Here is a 21,099-nt window from a genome sequence, read left to right on the forward strand (position 1 = left end):
AGGGGGAAACATAGGAATCGAGAGAGGGGATCATTGAGGCAGGAGGGGGGAAATCTCCCCGGATTTTACACCCCTGTGAGATGCAGAGAGAGAAAAGGGGCAGAACCAGAGAGAAGTTGTATCGGGGGCGAAAGGCGCAAACAGGGACAGGATCCAATTAGCTCCCTTTCCCCTGCCCGCCACTTCCTTCCCCCCCTCCCGGCAATTTCCTGGCTGCCCAGAGACAGTTCAACTCCCCCCGCCCCAGGTCCTATCGACCTTCCCCCCCCCCCCCGCAACTCCAGCTTCCCCCCTCCCCGCCCGACACCCCCCCCCAGGGCCCCAGGCTCCGCCCCCCCATCCCAGCGGGGCCCGGGCGGATCCTGCTGCGGCTCCTGGGGCCGAGGCAGCTCCGAGGCTTCTCCCAGGTTCCCCGGGGCCGAGAGTCACTGTCCCGTCCCGTCCCGTCCCCCGCCCTCCCCCCCGGGGCTCTCACTCACCCGCACACACCGAGGCGGCAGTACGAGCTTTATTCTCCATCCCCCACCGGGGCTCGCATGGAGCATGCGCAGTTTCAGCTGCTGAACCCCTCCCTTAGCTGGGCTGGAGAGTGGACGCGCCCCCGGGGCAGGCTGGGAGATGTAGTTCCGAGCTCTCACTGCAGCAGAAGTGATGTCAGCGAGGGAGGCGGAGCTGGAGCGCGAATGCGCGCGGGGCGTTGCGATTCTGCCTGGTCCTGCGGGGCCGTTGGAGCCTCTCCCGGGCCGGAGGAGGGTTTGTGCCCTTGGAGCTCTGGGCATGCGCAGATCGCGGTGGGAGAGACCTTCATTAACCGCCCCGTGCGCGGCCCAGGCTCCGCCCCTGCTGCGGAGCTGCAGCCTCCAGGTACTGGAGCGAGTCGAGGGGGCGGGGCCGGGTGGTGACTCTGCTCCAGTGGCCGGGGGGACCCGGCATCTCGCAGCGCCGAGATCTGCTCCATGGGGCTGCGCCCGCGGATGGCTCGGAGCTGCTGTCCCTGCCGGAGCCCAGCGTCCCCTGGGGCCCCACGGGGGGGACTGGTCCCACTGGGGTCCCTGCGTGGGGCTAGGCGGGGGGTGCCGGGGGGGTGAAACCGAGCGGGGGGTCCCGGGGGGAGACCTGGGAAAGGGACGGGTGGAAAGTATCGGTGCAGCCGGGACATGGCGGGGGGGGGGGGGGGGAGGAAGAGCCGGTGACGCCCGAGGAGCGGAGAGAGAGGGAGGAGCTGAGATCCCCTCGGATTTGTCGCTGCCTCCTCCCATGGAGACTTCCCCTGTTCCCTTTCCCTCTCGGGAGCAGCGAGCAACATCCAGGGTGACCCCCCCCGCCCCCAAATCCCTTAGAAGTTCCCTATTCCCCTCCCCCGATTGTGCCCCATTTTCTCTCCATTTCACCAGTGTCCAGCTCTCATTGTGGCTGGTGGGGGCCCTGGGGGGTATCTGAGGTCCCTGGCCAGGGACTCTGGGGACTGGGTACCAGGGAAGATCTGGCAGGACCCTTACTGGGGTTGTGGGGGTGTCTGGAACCCCTGGCTGTGAGCTCTGGGCTCCAGGTACTGGGGGGTGTCTGGAGGCTGCTACTAACCATGATCCTGCTCCCTGATCAGCTTGTGCCAAAATCCTGGCTCCAAGCACTGCCCGGCAGCCCCCAGCCAGGCCCACTCACCCTGATAACTTTCTATCCACTTATCAAACTTTGTGAGGTGAAATCATATATTTTTCTTTTCTCTCCCCTTAAAAACTGCAGGAATTTCCGGTCCCCGTAGGGAATATTCATGCCTCACCCCCTGAAGTCCTTATCCTAGGTCTAGGGGGTGAGGGAGGTGGGAAGGGGGTCAGCAATGGCACACGATGGTCTCTTCCACAGCATTCTGGACTCATTCTTTCTGAAATCTGGTTTCATTGAGAACATTGTTAATCAGGTCATGTCTACACTACAGCATTAAATTGAAATTATTAAAACCGGTTTTATAAAACTGGTTTTATAAAATCGATTTTACACGTCCACACTAGGGCACATTAATTCAGTGGTGTGTGTCCGTGGTCCTAGGCTACCATCGATTTCCGGAGCGGTGCTCTCTGGGTAGCTCAGTAAAAGAATGAGACCAATAACTTTGATTTCTGTCCACACTAATCCTAAATCAATATAGTAATATCGATTTTAGGGTTACTCCTTGAGGAGTACAGAAATCAATTTTAAGAGCCCTTAAAATCGATTTAAAGTGCCTTGTAGTGTGGACGGGTACAGCGTTAAATTGATTTAACGCTGTTTAAATTGATTTAACGCTGTTTAAATCGATTTAACGCTATAGTGTGGACCAGGCCTCAGAGTTGCTGCATGGAAAGACAAGGAGTGACTCCAGATGGACAGTGGGGCAAATGAGATCAGCAATTCTCCCTGTGAGAAGAGTCTCTCATTAACTGCTCTCCTCAGAGAGCTAAAGGAGGGAAGCTGCTCAAACACTCTGTCCCTCTCTGCTCAGAATATTGGGGTTCAGCTTCCTGGGTCAGATGCTGCAGCCTCCATTGTGATCTGGGAGACCAGGCTTAGCAGCTGCTGCTCCCCCAGCAGGGTTCTGTGCTGGGATGTGACCTTAATTAAAGCTACTTCTCTGCCCAGCCCAGGTGATGACTTTTTCCAGTTTGTACTAGCCCCTTGGCGCAGCTCTGGGCCTTGTTAATACAAATTCTACCAGACTCCAGGTAACTGAAAAACCTCAGGGAAAGTGCTGGGGATTAGCAAGAACGTGACTCTATACAAACAGTTTCTCCTCCCATTAGCAATTGCCGAGAGAAAATCCAGCCATGAGAGAGCAAAGCCCCTAGGAATGGGACTTTCCCAGCCAGAGGAGCAGGGAGAGAGGACAGGGAAAGGAGAGACTGAAAGGGGCAGTGGGAGAAATGAGTGGGGGTAGAGATTTCCAGCTGTCTAGTCCACCAGACACAGGTATTGCAGCATCCCTGGGCAGAACCACTTTCCAGTGAACAAGGAAAGGCTCAGACAGAGGAAAAGCCAGTTCCTGACTCCATATTCTCCTTGCCTGGGGCAGTGTCCAAGGGAATCCCCCACAGTGGCTCCTTTGGTTCTGCTCTTTTCTAGCCTTGTGTTCAGAGACTTTGTTACGGGGTGAGAGGAGGGAGAAGGGAGTTTAAAAATGTGTCTGTGGGCTTAGCCTGGCAGGAGGGGCCAGGTCTACACTGTAATGAAGAGATCAAGCATGTTCCCAGCGCGGCAGAGTCTATGATGTCTGTCTGGAGGGAAAGGGCCTGGGGGAATCGTGATGTGAAATTAACTAAAGCCTCTCTGAAACTTCCACAGCTGCCCTTTTTGCCCTCCCAGGCTGCAGAATGACGTCCATGTTTCGCTCCAGCTCATCCCATCCTCCCACGGGAGAGGGAAGAGAAATGGCTCCAGAGGAGCCTGTTCAGGTAGGAATTATCAAAGGGTTGCTGGTGGGTTTCTACAGGAAGGAGAAACAGCAAATATACCGGAGATGGGAAGGTTTGCACAGTCTGGTTTGGAGATTGGAGCCGGGGCAGGAAATGCACAGGGTGGAGAAAGGGAGGAAGACAGAGTGTGGCAAACCTGCTGGGAGTTGTTTATTAAGGAGCCTAGATTCTAGGAACAGACTCATAAGGTTTGGAGGTGGAAATGCCCTAATTTGTTAAACAGAAAATAACCCACCTAGACTTAGCTAGGAAAACTGACCAGACTCGTAGTACTGGAATCTGACCCGACTAACAGCAGCTGCTGTGAGATATAGACTCATAGACTCAGAGACTCATAGGTCAGAAGGGACCAATCTGATCATCTAGTCTGACCTCCTGCACAAGGCAGGCCACAGAACCCCACCCATCCAATTTTATACAACCCCTATCCCAGGACCAAGTTATTGAAATCCTCAAAAATGGTTTGAAGACCTCAAGCTGCAGAGACACCACCAGCAAGCGACCCGTTCCCCACGCTGCAGGGGAAGGCGAAAAACCTCCAGGGCACCTGCCAATCCGCCCTGGAGGAAAATTCCTTCCCGACCCCAAATATGGCGATCAGCTAAACCCTGAGCATGTGGGCAAGAGTCACCAGCCAGCACCCAAGAAGGAGTTCTCCGCAGCAACTCAGTACCTATCGCATGCAACATCTCCCCGCAGACCATTGAGCAGACCTGTCTGGTGGTAATTCAAGATCAATTGCCCAAATTAACGATCCTATCATAACATCCCCTCCATATACTTATCAAGCTTTGTCTTAAAGCCAGGAAAGTCTTTTGCCCCTACTACTTCCCTCGGAAGGCTATTCCAGAACTTCACTCCCCTAATGGTCAGAAACCTTCGTCTAATTTCAAGTCTAAACTTCCTAATATCCAGTTTATACCCATTCGTCCTCGTGGCTACATTAGTACTAAACTTAAATAATTCCTCTCCCTCCCTAACGTTAACCCCCTTGATATATTTATATAGGGCGAGCATATCCCCCCTCAGCCTTCTTTTGGCCAGGCTAAACAAGCCAAGCTCTTTAAGTCTCCTTTCATAAGGCAGTTTTTCCATTCCTCGGATCATCCTCGTAGCCCGTCTCTGAACCTGTTCCAGTTTGAATTCATCCTTCTTGAACATGGGACACCAGAACTGCACACAGTATTCCAGATGGGGTCTCACCAACGCCGTATACAACGGTACTAACACCTCCTTATCCTTGCAGGAAATACCCCGCCTGATGCATCCCAAAATCGCATTTGCTTTTTTTATGAAGAGGGCACCCACGAGTCAGGCTTAGGGGAGATTCCCCTCCCTTCATATCGAGCTCCTCACAATGGGGATGGTGTTGGGCTTCCTACTAGGGAGCTCTCCTCTGACCTGGCTATGGCCTCCCTCTCCTCTATCAGTCTGTGGCTAGTAGGTATGTGATGGGTCTGCTGGGAGAGACAAGGAGCTCTCGCTTTGTCCCCTCACCCTGATGCAGGGATAGGCAGCCTATGGTACGTGTGCCGAAGGTGACATGTGAGCTGATTTTCAGTGGCACTCACACTGCCTGGGTCCTGGCCACCGATCCGGGACGCTCAGCATTTTTATTTAATTTTAAATGAAGCTGCTTAAACATTTTTAAAACCTTATTTACTTTACATACAACAATAGTTTAGTTATATATTATAGACTTATAGAAAGAGACCTCCTTAAAATGTTAAAATGTTAAAATGTATTACCGGCACTCAAAACCTTAAATCAGAGTGAATAAATGAAGACTCGGCACACCACTTCTGAAAGGTTGCTGACCCCTGCCCTGGTGTTTCCTGGATGCTCTGAGCAGGGTGAGAGTTGGACTCTGTTGACTGCAATCCACCCAGAGCTTCCCTTTGATGGGCTCCTCTACCCCACAAATAGTGGGGCTGTGAGTTGGGCAAAAGGTACTGAGTGTTGGACTCTTGCTCTTTCAGAGGCCAGTGACCTTTGAGGAGGTGGCTGTGTATTTCACCGGGGAAGAGTGGGCTCTGCTGGACCCTGCCCAGAGAGCTCTCTGCAGAGACATCATGCAGCAGAACCATGAGAATGTGACGTCACTGGGTAAGGATTCCAATCCTCTCCCTTCTTGGTAGGGGAAATTAAGAGTGAAGGTTCATGCCAGCCCCACAATGCTACCTCTACTCTGTCCTGTTTCAGTATCACCCCAATATGCCAGTGACACAGAGGACCCTCCACTCCCCCCTGCTTCAGAACGCTTTGGGAACAGAGCACAGGAACAGTATTGCACAGTGTCAAATAGCTCGTATTTGCTCAAGTAAAACGGGGGGTTAGGTCCAGCATAATGAACAGAAGATTCCTACCCCTGCCCTTCTCTTCAAACACTGAGCCTACTCCCCTCAAACCAGAATGTGCTTGGGGTGTGAGAGGCAGGCTGCAGGAGTCAGAGCTGCTGGGCCAGAGTTACTTATCACACAGATGCTCAGGGTATGGCTACACTTGCAGCAGTACCGTGCTGGGAGTTAAACCTGCCTTTGTACAGCTGAGTAGGGAAAGCGTGGCAGTCTGTCCACACGGACAGCTGACAGCGCACTGGTGTGGCCACATTTGCAGCATGTGCAGCAGCATTGGGAGTGGTGCATTATGGGCAGCTATCCCAGCATTCAAGTGGCTGCAACGTGCTTTTCAAAAGGGGTGTGGGGTGGGGTGGAGTGTGACGGAGCGTGGAGAGAGAGTGAGTGTGTTTTTGGAGTGCTGAGAATGTCAGCACTCTGCCTTGCAAGTTCCGACCCACCACCCCCACCCCTCACTCACTGAAAGCAAACAGCAGCGTTTTTTTTTTCTCACAGACCAGAGAAGCAGCCGCTCGCCAAAATGGACCCCCCGCCTTCCCTCCACACGCCGCCTCTCTCCTCAAGCAAACATTAGCTGTGAGTGTTCCAAAGGGAGCCCCCCTGCCTCCCTCTACTCATTCACAGCAAACAGTAGCTGTGTTTGGTTTTTTGATAAGCAGCTCCCGGAGCCCGGAGTTCACAACAAAACAAAGAGAGGCATCACAACAAGACAAGGAGAGGAACCTTCACTTAAAAGGATTATGGGGAGTTCTTCTTCGAGTGCTTGCTCATATCGATGCCAATTAGGTGTTGTTGTCAGAGGTGTTGTCAGATGCTACTGGTGTGGTGCTCTGCTCTGCTCTCTCCTTGTTGGTATCACTCGGCTGCATGCGTGTGTTCCCTCTTGTGCTGCCCCAGCTCTGCGCAAATAGCTGACACAGCAGACCCAAAGAGAACCCCCCAATGACCACAGAGTCTAGTAAGGTACGAAGGCACGTCAGCCAGGTTTGTTGCCATATTGGACACAACGATAGTTCCCCCTAGATTGTTACTCTATAGGGCATACTACTACTATGTGCCCACGATCGATGGACTCGGCTCAGTCAGTGGCGGGACTTTCCACTGCCCCCTCGGCCGGACAAAGACACCGCCCCAGGGATGCATTCTTACACACAGGTACAAACAAGTTACACATCACTTCTGACGTATTGAGGTGCAACCCCTCTACGTAGTAAGGTGCCGCCACTCACCTTGTATATGTTGGTTCGAACAACACAACTCTATCCATCATATTACCCTCTTGCCCCCCTCATTGGGATGGGTCAGTCTGTTCCTTGTTATCTGTGTGGAATGTGCAAGTACGTGAATGTTCTGATTTCTAGTGTTCAATACCTTTTAGCCCTTTCCTTACCAGCTTCTGTGAGCAGAGCCTGCCTCTGGCTCACAGCTTAACTTTGATTTATGTTAGCAAAGTCTTGACCATTACTTTAGCTCAGGCCTCAGGCCTCATATTGGGCCTTTATCAGCGCCTTCACTTACTACAGATGTGTGTGCCACGTGCACGTTCATTGGAAGATTTTTACCCTAGCAACACTCCGTGGGTCGGCTGGGTCGCCCCCTGGAATGGCGCCATTATGGCACTGGATATATACCCGTGCCGACCCAATGGCCCCTCAGTTCCTTCTTACCACCCGTGACGGTCATTGGAACTGTGGAGTGCAGCTTTGCTGATCTCCACTTCCCTAGCTTACTCGTTCTTTACTGTTAATTGTCTTTATAGTTGGAGTTTTTACAGTTGTAGTTAGTGTTAGTTGTTGTGTATATATAGTTAGTGTATATAGTTGAGGGGGGATTGAGGATTAGCCCCTTTCCTCCACCCCGGTGCCAGGCTCATGCCCAGGACACCGGGATTCAAACCGTGCTCGGCGTGCCAAAAGCAGATGTCAACAGGGGATCCCCACGACTGCTGCCTCAAGTGCCTAGGGGAATCCCGCCTTCCTGAAAAGTGCCTCATCTGTAAGTCATTTAAACCGAGGACGAAGAAGGAGTGGGACTTTCGACTGAAACAGCTCCTCGTGGAGGCGGCACTTAGCCCTGCAACGTCGGTGCCAAGTGCTCAACAGCCTGCATCTATGAGGAGCACACCTTCGGCTCTGGACCGCTCCGGTACCACAAAGGAGCCACGGCACCAACCCTCACTGGCACCGACGTCTGCTAGGCACCACTCCCTGTCCCTGTGGCCCAGGAAGCAACACAGCTCTCCGGCTGCTTTGGCACACAGAAGGAGCGCCTGTTGACGACGGATCGCCCGGCACCATTATCTGCCACGGCACCACCGAGTGTGGCACCACAGGGTGCGGCACTGTTGATTCCGGTCCCACAAAGGCTATTGAGTCTGGTGCTCAAAATCTCCCAGGCTCACGCGGTGGTCGAGCTCGCTCTCCCATCCATGCCGGAGGCCTTCTCCACGGCTCGGGATTTAGCGCAGTCTCCGTTATCGCGATCCCCTCAACCCCGAGCACCGCCGGTGCAGGTCATCCAATCTACTGGCAAGCCTGCCTTGCTGAGGCCGCCCTCCGTGGGAGCCGCTGAGAGGCATCGTTCAAGATGTTGGTCACGCCGCCGATCCCAGTCCCGACTCCAATCGCAGTCCTGGCACCGCTCTCCATCGCGGTACCGGTCGCACTCGCAGCACTGCTCAGCCTCCCGTTCACCTGCCAGATACTCATGGTACTTATCCAACTCCCAGCACCTTTCACAGCACCGCGCATCTCGCAGCCACTCCAGGCGAAGAGACTCGAGATCCTTGTCGACCTCCCAGCACTGCTTCGGTCGTAGGTCCCGGTCTCCCTCGCTGTACCGTTACAGCTCCCAGTACCGTCCCCGGAAAGACCAACCCCGAGACGTGGCTCCCTCTCAGAGTCTATCAGCACCACCTTGGCCGTCGAGACACACCTCAGTGTCATCACAAGCTGATAGCATTTCCTGTCCACAGGATCGTGACTCGGATGTCATAGACTCATAGGCCAGATGGGACCAATATGATCATCTAGTCTGACCTCCTGCACAAGGCAGGCCACAGAACCCTACCCATCCACTTTTATAACATCCCCTAACCCAGGACTGAGTTATTGAAATCCTCAAAACTGGTTTGAAGACCTCAAGCTGCATACATTAGGCTATGTCTCCAGTGCAATGAAACACCCTCGGCTGGCCCGTGTCGGATTAATCAGGATCATGCAGCTAGGTCTGGAGTAAAGTTGCAGTGTACGTGTCTAGGCTCAGGCCTTGTACTCTGCTCTAGGAGCCCAGAAGGTTGAGAGGGAGTTTAGCAAGTGGAAATGGTAAAACCGCAATGAAGTATTACCCTGGACTCATGGCAGTTCTCCATTGGTCTGTCTGCTTTGGGGCAGTGACAGATTCAAGTCCTGCTGCATTCGTTATTTCAAAGGGCAATTAAGGAATTTCATTCCCAGACACGGTGCACAAAGAAGGTCTCAACCTTGGGTGTAAACTAAATTAGCTGCCCATGGATTTTGGGAGCCACAATGGGCATTTGGTGTGAGAGTTCAGACCTGCCCTTGACCCAGGGGGAGGGGATCATCCTTGAGGGGACTGGACTACTGACCTATCAGCTCTTAACACCCAAACTTTCAGGAACTCTGTTATCAGTGCCAGCGAGTGTAATTTAAACCATAGAAATAACCATATTGGGACAGACCATTGGTCCATCTAGCTCTGAATTTTGTTTTCTGACAGTACCGATGCCAGGTGCCCCAAAAGCCACTCCCCAAGGCATCACACCCAGGATCTCCTGTTTACTAAACAGGTGCTTTAACCAGCTATGCCATGGTGCCTGCTGTCAGTTAAAGGAGCCTGTCTGCCCACACCTGACTGTCTGCCAACCCCCACAGGGGCCCGACAAGCTTTGCTTGTGTTTGGTTTCTGTAAAGCAGAGGAGCAGGTGACGTTTTACTCCCAAGGTTTGTGTGAGTGATTCTTTGGACAGGTCTAAGCTACAAAATTTGGTGGGTGTAACTACATTACACAGGGATGTACAAAATTCTCACACTCCCGAGGATGCAGTTATATCAACTGAATCCTGATGCAGATAGCGCTGTGTGAACAGGAGGGCTTCTCCCATCAACACAGCTTGGGGAGGGGCTTGGCTAGTGAAGACCCAGAGAACAGGTGGCCCATGACTCTTGCATGTGGGGAGGCTGGGCATGAGCGCTGGAAGCTCCCTAGAAGCTAGTCCACCTCTTGCTCGCTCCTCTCCTCCCCTGAGGCCTCCTTGCCTGGTGCTCGTACCTCTACATCCTCTGCCCTAAGGTCTGCCCACCACCCACACCTCTCTGCCCCTCCCCTGAGACCAGCTCTGCCCACCACCCACACCTCTTTGTCCCCTGTCCTGTCCACCACCCACACCTCTCTGCCCCTTCTGTGACACCCATCCTGCCTGCCACCCACGTCTCTCTGCCCCTCCCCTGCCCAGCCCAGCCCAGCCCACTGCTTGCATCTCTCTGCTCCTCCCCTGAGACCTGTACTGCCCACCACCCACACCTCTCTGCCCCTCCTGTGACACCCATCCTGCCTGCCACCCACGCCTCTCTGCCTCTCCCCTCCCCTGCCCAGCTCAACCCAGCCCACCGCTTGCATCTCTCTGCCCCTCCCCTGAGACCTGTACTGCCCACCACCCACACCTCTCTGCCCCTCCCCTGAGACTTGCTCTGCCCACCACTCACACCTCTTTGTCCCGTCCTGTGCACCACCCACATCTCTCTGCCCCTCCTGTGCACCCATCCTGCCTGCCACCCACGCCTCTCTGTCACCTCCCCTGCCCAGCTTAGCCCAGCCCACTGCTTGCACCTCTCTGTCCCCTCCCCTGAGACCTGCTCTGCCCACTACTCGCACCTCTCTGCCCCTCCCCTGCCCTGCACTGCCCACCACCCACCCCTCTGCCCCTCCCATGACACCTGTCCTGCCTGCCACCCACGTCTCTCTGCCCCTCCCCTGCCCAGTCCAGCCCAGCTCACCGATTGCAGCTCTCTGCCCCTCCCCTGATACTCATGGTGCCCACCTCTTTCTTCATGCTGCTGTTGTTATTCCATGAAACATCAAGGATGGAATAAAGAGCTGAGTTTACTCCAGGGTGAGGAGAGAAAGGAGTCACCAACCCCCTGGCAAAGCTCAGTGCCTCAGGGAAAACCTGCCCCCTGCTATCGCAATCACTGATGTGCTGGGGATGTGATGGGAAAGGGACTGTCTGAATTAAGGCGGGCCCCAAGGGATCGGGGAAGTGGAGGGGTGAGCATTGGGGGCAGGTAGGGAAGTGACTCTCCACAAGCAGCCCCTCCTCAGCTCATCTCTGCCCCCCTGTGTCTGTGGCTCCCAGTGGTGCTGGCCCCACTGACATCGCCCCCCAGCTCTGGCTCCCCTCAGGAGGAGCCGATCCAGCTCCAGGAGAGCATGTGCCCCCTGGGAACGGGACAAGGGTCAAGTGTCCCAGCCAGAGCAGGATGGGGGCAGCCCAGGAGTTCTCAGACTGTGGGTTACAGCCCCTCGTGGGGGGGTGAGGTTATTATGTGGGGGTCACAAACCGCCCAGCTCTGCAAGCAGCAGAAGTGAGGGTGGCAATGGAACAAAGTCTGCTGTGAAAAGTGATATTGACAAATGTCTTCACACCCTCAGTATTAAACAGTAACTATTTTAAAAACACTTTTCTGCTTATAACAATAATTCAATCGACATGTGTTCTAGGCTGAATTTAAAAGTGGTGAGAAAAGTTAAACTCATTTTGAAGAATTGGGTTATAAATTAAGCATTTAAAGTAATGTTAAATATGAAAAAATGTGTTTTGAATTGATGGGGGGTTGCACTCGGCACCTTGCTTTGTGCAAGGGGTCACCAGTTCAAAAAGTTTGAGAACCACTGGGTTACACAGGGAAAGAGCAAAGAGAGACACTGAAACAGGCCTGCAGAGGAACTACCCGGGAGAGGGGTTCCCAGCTCATAAATCTTCCCCGCTCCATTTACTGCCCCATCCCTGGGCTGTATCACCAGTGCCGAGGACATCACAGATCCCCCTCTCTGCCAAGGGTGCTTGCACAGGTAGTTCCTTCCTGCCAGGCCTCTGCCTCACTGAATAATTGCATAAATTCACTGGTGCTTCTCCCCTCCCCCTGCTTATTTCTGTGATCCTTCTGCCAGTTGGAGTCAGCAGCAACATGGCCCAGGGTTCAATATCTTGGGGACCCTTTTTAATAACACAACACAGAACCCACTCGAACCCCCACCCAGTAACCTGGGACAATCCCACACCACCCCTGGGTGACTCTAGAAGCAATACTTCCCCTTCCCAGCACCGAGTCTGAGGCTGTGTCTACACTACCAGTGCCAACAATGGGTTCCACTCAACAACGATTCACAGAAATGTGGACTGACACATGTTCCTTTTCATCCTCTGAGTCAGGAAACCCACAAAAGCCTCTTCTTTTGTACTGGGGTAGACAAAAATAAGGTGACACTAAATTATTGTGATTGCTAAAAGCAGGTTTAGGGGGTTGTGTATTTTTGAAAAAAAAAATCAATACTGATCCTTCTAACTAGCAGCACGAGATAAAGAAAAGAACAAGAACAAACCTTGTCAGTAACGGCTAATGTCCTAAATGGGAAATCAGCAGCGGTTTGTAGCTGGGGGAGCGTACAGTCTGAATGTGTATGACCCGACCCCAGTCCCCAGCCCCACATAGCAGTAGGGCTTGGCACTCTCTGTGCATTGGTGTGGTGGCTGGGTGGTTAACCAAGCAGTGACAATCCAAGGAGGTTCCCTGAGTCAGTTTCAATCCTGAGGAGATTCTGCACCAAAAAAAATAAAAATTCTGTGCACAATATTTTAAAATTCTGCAAATTTTATTTGCCAATAAATAAATGTGGAGGCTCCAGCATGGTAGAGGGGAGCAGAAGCTCCTGGTTGCACAGAGGTGAAAGATTACCCTGCAGCCCCCTCTCTCTTCCAGGGAAACAGACTTGGTGGTGAGGCTGCACCTCTCTGCCTCCTACTCCAGAAGCCCCAAAAAGACTCCCCAGAACTGCTCATGAGGGGTGCATGACCACTCCTGTGGCTTCCCTATCAGAAAGTCGGATCAGCTGGCCCTGGGCGATTTGAAAGGGCCTGGGGGCTCCTGCCACTACTACTGGCAGCACAGTGGGGCTACAGTGGATTCCTGCCCACCCTCACTCTGCATGGCGTACCACTCCCAGAAGCATCTGACACGTCCCTGTGGGGTGTGTCTCTCACACACTGCCCCTGTCCCAAGCGCCAACTCTGCCATTGGAACTGCAGCAGTGGGAGCTGCAGGGGTGGTGCCTGTGGGCAGTGGCCCCAGGGGATCCCCCCGGCCTCCTCTAAGTAGAAGTTGCTGCCAGATGTGAATGCGAGTCACTTTCAGGAGCTGCCCAAGATAGGTGCCACATCCCAACACTCTGTTCCAGACCAGACCCTGCACCCTGCGTGCACCCAAACTCCCTGCCTGAGTCTGCCCCCCTGCACCACAACTCCCTGCCCCAGCCCAGAGCCCACACCCAAACTCCCTCCCAGGGTCTGCCCCCTGCCTCCCCTGCACCCCAACCCCCTGCTCCAGCCCAGAGCCTGCACATCATGCACTCAAATTCCCTCCCAGAGCTTGCACCCCCTCCTGCCCCCAAACTCCTTCCCAGAGCCTGCCACCGCCTCCCCTGCCCATCTCAGAACCTGCACCTCATGTACCCAAGCTCCGTCCCAGAGCCTTAGGCAGAGGTTGGGGGAGGGGAAGAGGCAGGACTTGGACCCGTTCTGGGCATCACCAAAAGTCATATAAACCTGGTAACCCTGAGCTGAAGCCCTAGTCACTGCACATCTCTCACCTTCCAGGAGGGGACTCTGTGGGACAGGGCTCTGCTGGGGCTTTAGTCCTTCCTTTAATCATCCTGGAACGGTGAACAGGGAGAGAATTTGTTCTTCTTTTCTGTGCAGAACACAGGCAGGCAGCTGGATTATTGCCAGGGCTGTAATAAAACCCAAGATAGCAGAGGAGGGTTTTGATCCCAGGACCTCTGGGTTATGTGCCCAGCACTGCGCCCACTGCCCCACTCTACTGGGGCGGGGGGGGGGGTGTTCCTGCAGGATCTATTCCCAGTGTAGCTCCCAAGCTGTGCCCTGGTGAGCTGTGGCCAGGGGATTTAAATGCTTTAGAGGCAGGTGATTGACACGTGCTGGGTCCCAGCTCCAGCGCGGAACTGACACGTGCTCGCTGCATTCTCAGCCGGGGGATCCTTGGGCTGATGGTTCAGCAGCACCAGCCCCTGCCCCTGATTTTCTCCTGGGGAGACCCAGCCCCTCTCCGGGCTGAGGTGGGTCCCTGCTTCCCCGCATGTCCCAGCCCCTCTGCGAGGGGCCCAGGGGCAGGGCCCGGCCTGGGGAGGATCCACCCCTTCCTGCCCCCCGCCCCCGGCCCGGCCCCGCCCCGACACTTTGAGCAACCCTCCTGTTTTGCAACTAGCTGCAGTTTCTGCGGCATAAGGAAACCATCTGTGCTCCTGCTCAGGAACTGCTGCTGCCTGGTCCATGAGGTTGCAAATTGGGAGGGATGGAGTTTGTGGTCGAAAACACTCACGATCTGCTTCCTCCACTGGTCCATGGGGTTGCAAATCGGGAGGGACGGAGTTTGTGCTCGAAAACACTCACGATCTGTTTCGTCCTGGCTAATGTGCCAAATTGACCTATTGGATGATTGAGGCACACTCTCACTTTTTTGTGTGTGAATACTTGAAAAGGGAAGTAAGGTTTGGGGGTACAGGGCACACCTCTAACCCCAAGGTGATAACCAGAGTGGCCCCTTTCATTGTATCCACTGGCTTCCTCCTTGCTTATTTCCAATGACTTGGCTGCCTATGCACCTGTCACTGGTCCGGGGATGGTTGCAACTCGGGAGGGATGGAGTTTGTGCTCGAAAACACTCACGATCTGCTTCGTCCTGGCTAATGTGCCAAACTGACCTATTGGATGATTGAAGCACGCTCTTTCACTTGATTGTGTGTGAATACGTGAAAAGGGAGGTAAGGTTTGGGGGTATGGAGTATGCCTATGATGACACCACTTTCATTTTTTAAAATTAATTTTACAATTTTATAGTTTGCATTTATATATATGGACAGAAATACAGAGAATAATTTATTTAATATCAAAAACATTTATTATAATCTGATGTATACATAGAAATATATTTCTTTGGGTTGCATTATGTTTTGAACAAGAGGCATTTAAGCAATGGATTTTCTTTATTGCCTTTTTTTTTTTGGTAGTGAAGTGAACTATGTACATGTCTTGCAGTTGTACTCTTTCTTCTCATATGTCAGGTTTTCTTGATTGGTTCCTTCTGTAATGCATGGTATATGTGCCCACCTCTTGCAAGAATCACACTGGACCTTTGATAAATAACAATTAAGAAATGAAATCACAGAAGTTATGTTATACATACTTTGCATTCACTCATCCTATTCCTTCCACATGTGAACATTACCTAATATATAACTATCAGCATGAAGAAAATGTTTAATGTTGTGGAATTTTAACAAGGATCATGATCCTTACGCAGTTTATGGCATATATTTCTCATGTAATTCTATGTTTCTTATCATCGTGCAATCCTCACTTTCTTTTTCACAGTCGATAAGGTTGCAGTATATGCAGTAGTCCTCCACGCTTTCTTAAAAATAAATATAGCATTACGAAATGATGAATACGTTACGACCAACACTGAAAATGCTAATCTTGATTTATTAATTGTCAATATTGTAATCCAGTCAATGGTTTGAAACATATCTTTTCCTTTTTTTGGAATAATTTTTTCAAATTTTAACTTTACTGCACCTGTATCTAAAAATTCAAATTTCATTTAACTGGTCGATCAGTAGCAATCATTCACCCCATTCAAATTTTTGTGTATTTAAAGATATTATTGATTCATAGTCACCATTACAGAACCAAACCTGAGAGATATCCCACTTTAGGGGTATTAAGATAACTGTCTGTTATGTGACAAAATTCCACACTTCGTGTTATCCTCACATGTGCCTAATGAGTCCACAATACATATTAGAAAGTAACTACCTGACTCCTTCATTAGAAGAATTGCTATATGTCTTCTAAATGCAGTATTAGCCTGCTGCATTGTTTCTACAGTACTGATGTCTTTGTGCTGCAAATACGTTTCTGCAAACTAACAACACTGATATTTAGAATAAACCTCATACTTACCAGAGGTGAAAGTGGGCTGGTCCAGTGTACCGGTAAGAACTGGCCACTGGTTCCAGCCCATACATGGCTGATGTTACACTTCCGATGTGGCAGTGCTTTATGCTTTAACAGCACTGCCCCCTTTATCCCATCGCCCCCGTATCTGCGGTCCTGCCATAGGGTCCAGCAATGCTGTTAAATGCTCCTGGCAGGGCTGCCTACTGTGGGGGACCAAAAGGGACTCTGGGTTACAGTGATTTACAAGGGCCTGGTGCTCCTGGCCACTGCAGCAGCAGCTGTCAGGAAGGGCTGGATGGTAGAATCTGGTCCCCCAGCACCACACCTGCCACTGGAGAACCCATCCCTTCTTGTGACCACAAGCCTACCCCCATACACCTTGGTGGAGGACTACTTGGCAAAGACACTGGTGCAGCGCCCACTGGTAATCTCTGGCATTTACTTTCAATATGGATAATTAAACATACGTAACCAATAATAATGCCAATTTGGTATTCAATACCTTTAAGATGAGTGGTCCGCAGTTGTGGCCATCACTTTGTCTGGGATGCTGCACAATTTTACTGTTCCAATCAGATGAGGATTTACTAGTTAATCGTTTGATGAAGTTTCTGAAATTTTGAGAGAGTACATTAGCAGACTGCATAAATGAGCTTTGCTTTCCTTTTTTTCCCACTCTGGTTTCTGGACATAGATAAAAATCCATTCTCTTGCTTTTTAATTAGTAATTGAAAAGACTTATTGCTCACATAGATACACACTTGTTTTCATATTATTGTCTCACACTTACACAGTGTATCACCTGAGTTGCTGTGCCCCATGTTGATAATAACACATTCTCAATCATGCAACATCCTACTGTCTCGCGTCCACATTCTGTGAAGTCGTTCCCCAGAGTCAAATCACACAAGTTCACTCAAAGTCCATTATTAAGCATATTCGGTACAAGTACATGCTGTTTCAATGTTTATTTGTAGCTAATAGGAAGACATTATTCTCATTATTGTAACATTCCCTTTAAAAAAAATTTCAATGGAACAGTTAATGTCCACTGTGAAAGTAAGTATCTAATAAATCACCTCCAATTCCTCACGCATGTTCTTTCATATCTGACCTCATCACACCAGGGGTCAATTATTAACAATTCCTTTTTTTTCATCAAGGCTATCTGTAAGTTTAAATATATTCATAAAATGTATTGGTAATGTGATTATTTCAAAAAATTTATACTAGTTTATCAACAATCACTATGCAATTAACATATTATCGTTTGTAATGTAACAGTAACACACAACATGTAAGCATATTGTGAAATCAATCAACTCTTTACAGAATGTATTCTTCCATGTTACATGAACAATGTAAATTGACAGTATCAATTTATTTTTAACAATCACATTCCACTTTCCTTTGCATGCACTGAACTCACAGAAAACCCGCAGCACGGGAAATTATATCACCGCTACTGTAGTTGTGTCACAAATCGCTTATTTATTGCCACATTTATTGCCCATAATCCAGAAGCACAATACAAAACATCATACCGCAAGAACCCAATGACCTAGTGTGTGGTAGGAAGCAATAATATATCATTTTTGAAGTAATTCACTCTGTATTTATTTTAAAAAAAATTGGAAATGTAATTATAGTTTCCAGTGAGGCAAACCATGAAATATACATTATACTGTATTTCCCAAAGTCATTACATGTATTACTATTAGACTACTCCCCCACATCAAACATATCATTGTATTTGCTGTTTCACACTGTGTTTAACTCACTGACTAAAATTTTTCTTTTCTCATTTTATGTATGAAAGCGTGTTAACATTTACCTTCACTTTCATTTGTGTAGCTCTGCCTGAGAGAATGACAGTGGAAACTACTGATGAGATGGCTTGTACCTGTTGACAGTCAACAAACCTACTAATGCATTAATAATTGTGGCATGTCAAGAATATAATGAATTTAATATAGACAGACATGAAACGGATCCTTAGTGTTACAAATCAGACACCTATATGTAAGAGAGTCCTATAAAAACAAAATGATTTGTAATCAATGTGCTCTGTCTTACTTCCTTTAAAAAGTGACTAAGCTGTTCGCATACTTGTGTTCAATTAATGTATCCACTGAACTGTACAGCAGAACTAATGTGGCCCTCTATTGTATGTCCGATATGCACCTCCAAATACATTTTAGTAAATGTTTGGCAGCAGTATATACACAGAAATGTTGAAATTTCAGGTGTCTATTGATATTTCAAGGGCTTTTGGACTTAAATATGTTGTGCCACATATTCTCGTGATTGTTTACATTACTAGCACACTTTTCCCTCATTGATACCTAGTAGTTGCACTGTCATCTCCCATAGCTACTTACGTTGCAGCATTGTTGTTAAAACTAAATTGGGAAGAAAGACGACTGATTCAGAATCTGTTTAATGGTTACTTTATTGTTAAAGGGTGCAGTGGGGTATAAACTTGGAGAGAGGAAGGTTTCTGTGATGTAGCAAACTGTACTACAGTCAAACAGTATCTCAAATGCCAAGCTGCATTTCAGTGATCTGAGGTATGAAGAACAATGTGGAACTAGCTATTTTATGAGATGTCTACGTTTCATCCTGTAGTAACATAACTGGTGATAGGAAAGCAGGGAGAGAGAAGTGTGTGTGTGTGTGTGTGTGTGTGTGTGCTCGGCAAGGCTGGTGGCCCCAGGGCCAATGCGTGTGGGTGGGCTGGGTGGGATCTCGGGAGTCATGTCTCAGGGATCTGCCCTGCTCCCCAGCAATGCTCCAGCTCTGAGCTGTCTCCACTGCCTGGGACCTGTGGGGTCCCACCTGCCTCCCCAGGGGAAGAGCCAAAGACTGGTGCAAAGGCTGGGCCAGTCTCGGCCAGTCACAGGGCACAGTAGGGGGTGGGGAGAGGCTCAAGTGGGTCCTGAGGGAGCTTGGCCTGGGTAGGCTGTGCTCCAGCCTGGCTGATTGCATCGCTCCCAAGGGGCCGGAGTTTTCCTGCCCCAGGACCAGCTCTGGCTGCGCTGCCAGCTCAGCCTGGCTGACACAGTCACCTCCCATCAGCGCTGGCTATTGTGGCTGGGGGTTAGGGTGTGGGCAGTGATGAGCTGCCAAAATCTTAACAACCGGTTCCCTATAAAAAGTTCTGATTTAAGGGTGGGGAGCTGGAGCAGGGGGAGACATACCCGTGGGGCCGGGGGCCCCTCCAGGGCCCAGGCCAGTTGCCCCACTTGCCCCCTCCCCTCCCCTCTGGCCAGCCCTGGAGCTTGCAGCAGGACACATACACCCCCGCCACCTTGCCGGGCCTCTCAAAAAGCGGCAGCAGGACAACATTCTCAGGGTACGTCTACACTACAGGGTAATTTTGAATTAACTTAAACCGGTTTTATAAAACAGATATTATAAAATCGATTGCATGCGGCCACACTAGGCACATTAATTCGGCGGTGTGCATCCATGGTCCGAGGCTAGCATAGATTTCCGGAGCATTGCACTGTGGGTAGCTAACCAATAATAACAATAACTTCGATTTGCGGCCACACTAACCCTAAATTGATATGTTAATATCGATTTTAGCATTACTCCTCTAGTTGGGGAGGAGTACAGAAATCGATTTAAAGAGCCCTTTAAATCGATATAAAGTGCATTGTAGTGTGGACGGGTACAGCGTTAAATCGATTTAACGATGTTAAAATCGGTTTAACTGCGTAGTGTGGACCAGGCCTCAAGCTCAGCTGAGCTGCCTAGCTGATGCCGGTGGCTGAACACACTGTAGCGGGGGGGTGGGGGGGAGCGAGGGAAGGGCCGGGGAAGCCTCAGCCTCCCCAGCTGGGAATCCTGAGAGCAACAGGATGGTCCAGCCAGGGCCGGCGCTTCCATTTAGGCGGCCTAGGCAATCACCTAGGGTGCTAGGATTATTGGGGGGCAGCATTTTGCCCGGGGGGGGGGGGCTGCAGGCGGCTCCGGTGAACCTGCCGCAAGCATTCCTGCGGATGGTCCGCTGCTCCCGTGGCTCCGGTGGACCTCCCGCAGGCACGCCTGCGGCAGCTCCAGCAGAGCCGCAGACCAGTGCGTGGGGCGGCCAAATGGCTGTGCGCCTAGGGCGCTAAAAACACTAGCACCGGTCCTGGGTCCAGCCTGTGGACTGGAGTTCTTTGCCCACCTCCTGGCTCTTTAACAACCGGTTCTCCACAGAGGTCTAATTTTAGCAACCGGTTCTTGGAGCTGTGGGAACCGGCTTCAGCTCACCACTGGGTGTGGGAGAGTAGGTGTCTAGGAGGTCTGGGGGGATGCTGGGCAGTGGGGGCGTGGGGAGATCTGTGTGTGTTGGGGCACTGGGAAGTGTGGGGTGTCTGTGCAGGGCACTGTGCAGTTGTGGTGGGGCAGTGAGGGGATCTGTGGGGGGGCTCTGGGTGGGGAAGTGCAGGGCACTGTGCGGTTGTGGAAGGGCTGTGGGGGGTCTTCAGCTAGGGGGTGACTGGCCAGTAAGAGGATCTGTGGGGGGGTTCTAAGTGGGTAGGGAAGTGGTCTGGGAGGGCACTGGGCATGGGGGTTTCTGGGGGTCTCTGGGTGGTGTGGCATTGGGTGTAGGGAGCTAGAGAGGTGCTGGGCAGGAGTTTGGGGGGGTCTATGGGTGGTGTGGCACTGGACGTGGGGAGTCAGAGGGGTGCTGGGCAGGGGTGTGTGTGGGGGGGTCCCTGGGTGGTGTGGCACTGGGCGTAGGGAGCCAGAGGTGTGCTGGGCAGGGGTGTGGGGGGGGTCTCTAGGTGGTGTGGCACTGGGCGTAGGGAGTCAGAGGGGTGCTGGGCAGGGGTGTGTGGAGGGGTCCCTGGGTGGTGTGGCACTGGGTGTAGGGAGCCAAAGGGGTGCTGGGCAGGGATGTGTGTGTGTGGGGGGATCTCTAGGTGGTGTGGCACTGGGCATAGGGAGTCAGAGGGGTGCTGGGCAGGAGCGTGTGGAGGGGGTCTCTGGATGGTGTGGCACTGGGCGTAGGGAGTCAGAGGGGTGC

General features: G+C 51.5%; 2 protein-coding genes across 4 annotated transcripts in view; one reads left to right on the top strand and one right to left on the bottom strand.

Annotated features, from left to right (window-relative positions):
- The window catches only part of LOC127033608 (zinc finger protein 420-like), a 512,279-nt gene that overhangs the window by 371,177 nt on the left and 120,003 nt on the right, over positions 1 to 21,099 (bottom strand). The window lies entirely within an intron of this gene.
- Positions 647 to 6,993, top strand: LOC127033664 (zinc finger protein 317-like). Its single transcript, XM_050921753.1, has 4 exons — positions 647 to 864; positions 3,337 to 3,425; positions 5,426 to 5,552; positions 6,299 to 6,993. The coding sequence occupies exons 1-4, from the start codon at positions 684 to 686 to the stop codon at positions 6,712 to 6,714; spliced, it is 813 nt and encodes a 270-aa protein (XP_050777710.1). The 5' UTR covers positions 647 to 683; the 3' UTR covers positions 6,715 to 6,993.

The sequence above is a fragment of the Gopherus flavomarginatus genome, chromosome 13 (assembly GCF_025201925.1).
Source record: "Gopherus flavomarginatus isolate rGopFla2 chromosome 13, rGopFla2.mat.asm, whole genome shotgun sequence".
Taxonomy (NCBI): Eukaryota; Metazoa; Chordata; order Testudines; family Testudinidae; genus Gopherus; species Gopherus flavomarginatus.

Coding starts and splice junctions, on each gene's coding strand:
- LOC127033664 (XM_050921753.1), top strand. CDS start 684: ATGCGCGCGGGGCGTTGCGATTCTGCCTGGTCCTGCGGGGCCGTTGGA. Junction 865..3,336: donor TGCGGAGCTGCAGCCTCCAG/GTACTGGAGCGA, acceptor TTGCCCTCCCAG/GCTGCAGAATGACGTCCATG. Junction 3,426..5,425: donor CTCCAGAGGAGCCTGTTCAG/GTAGGAATTATC, acceptor TTGCTCTTTCAG/AGGCCAGTGACCTTTGAGGA.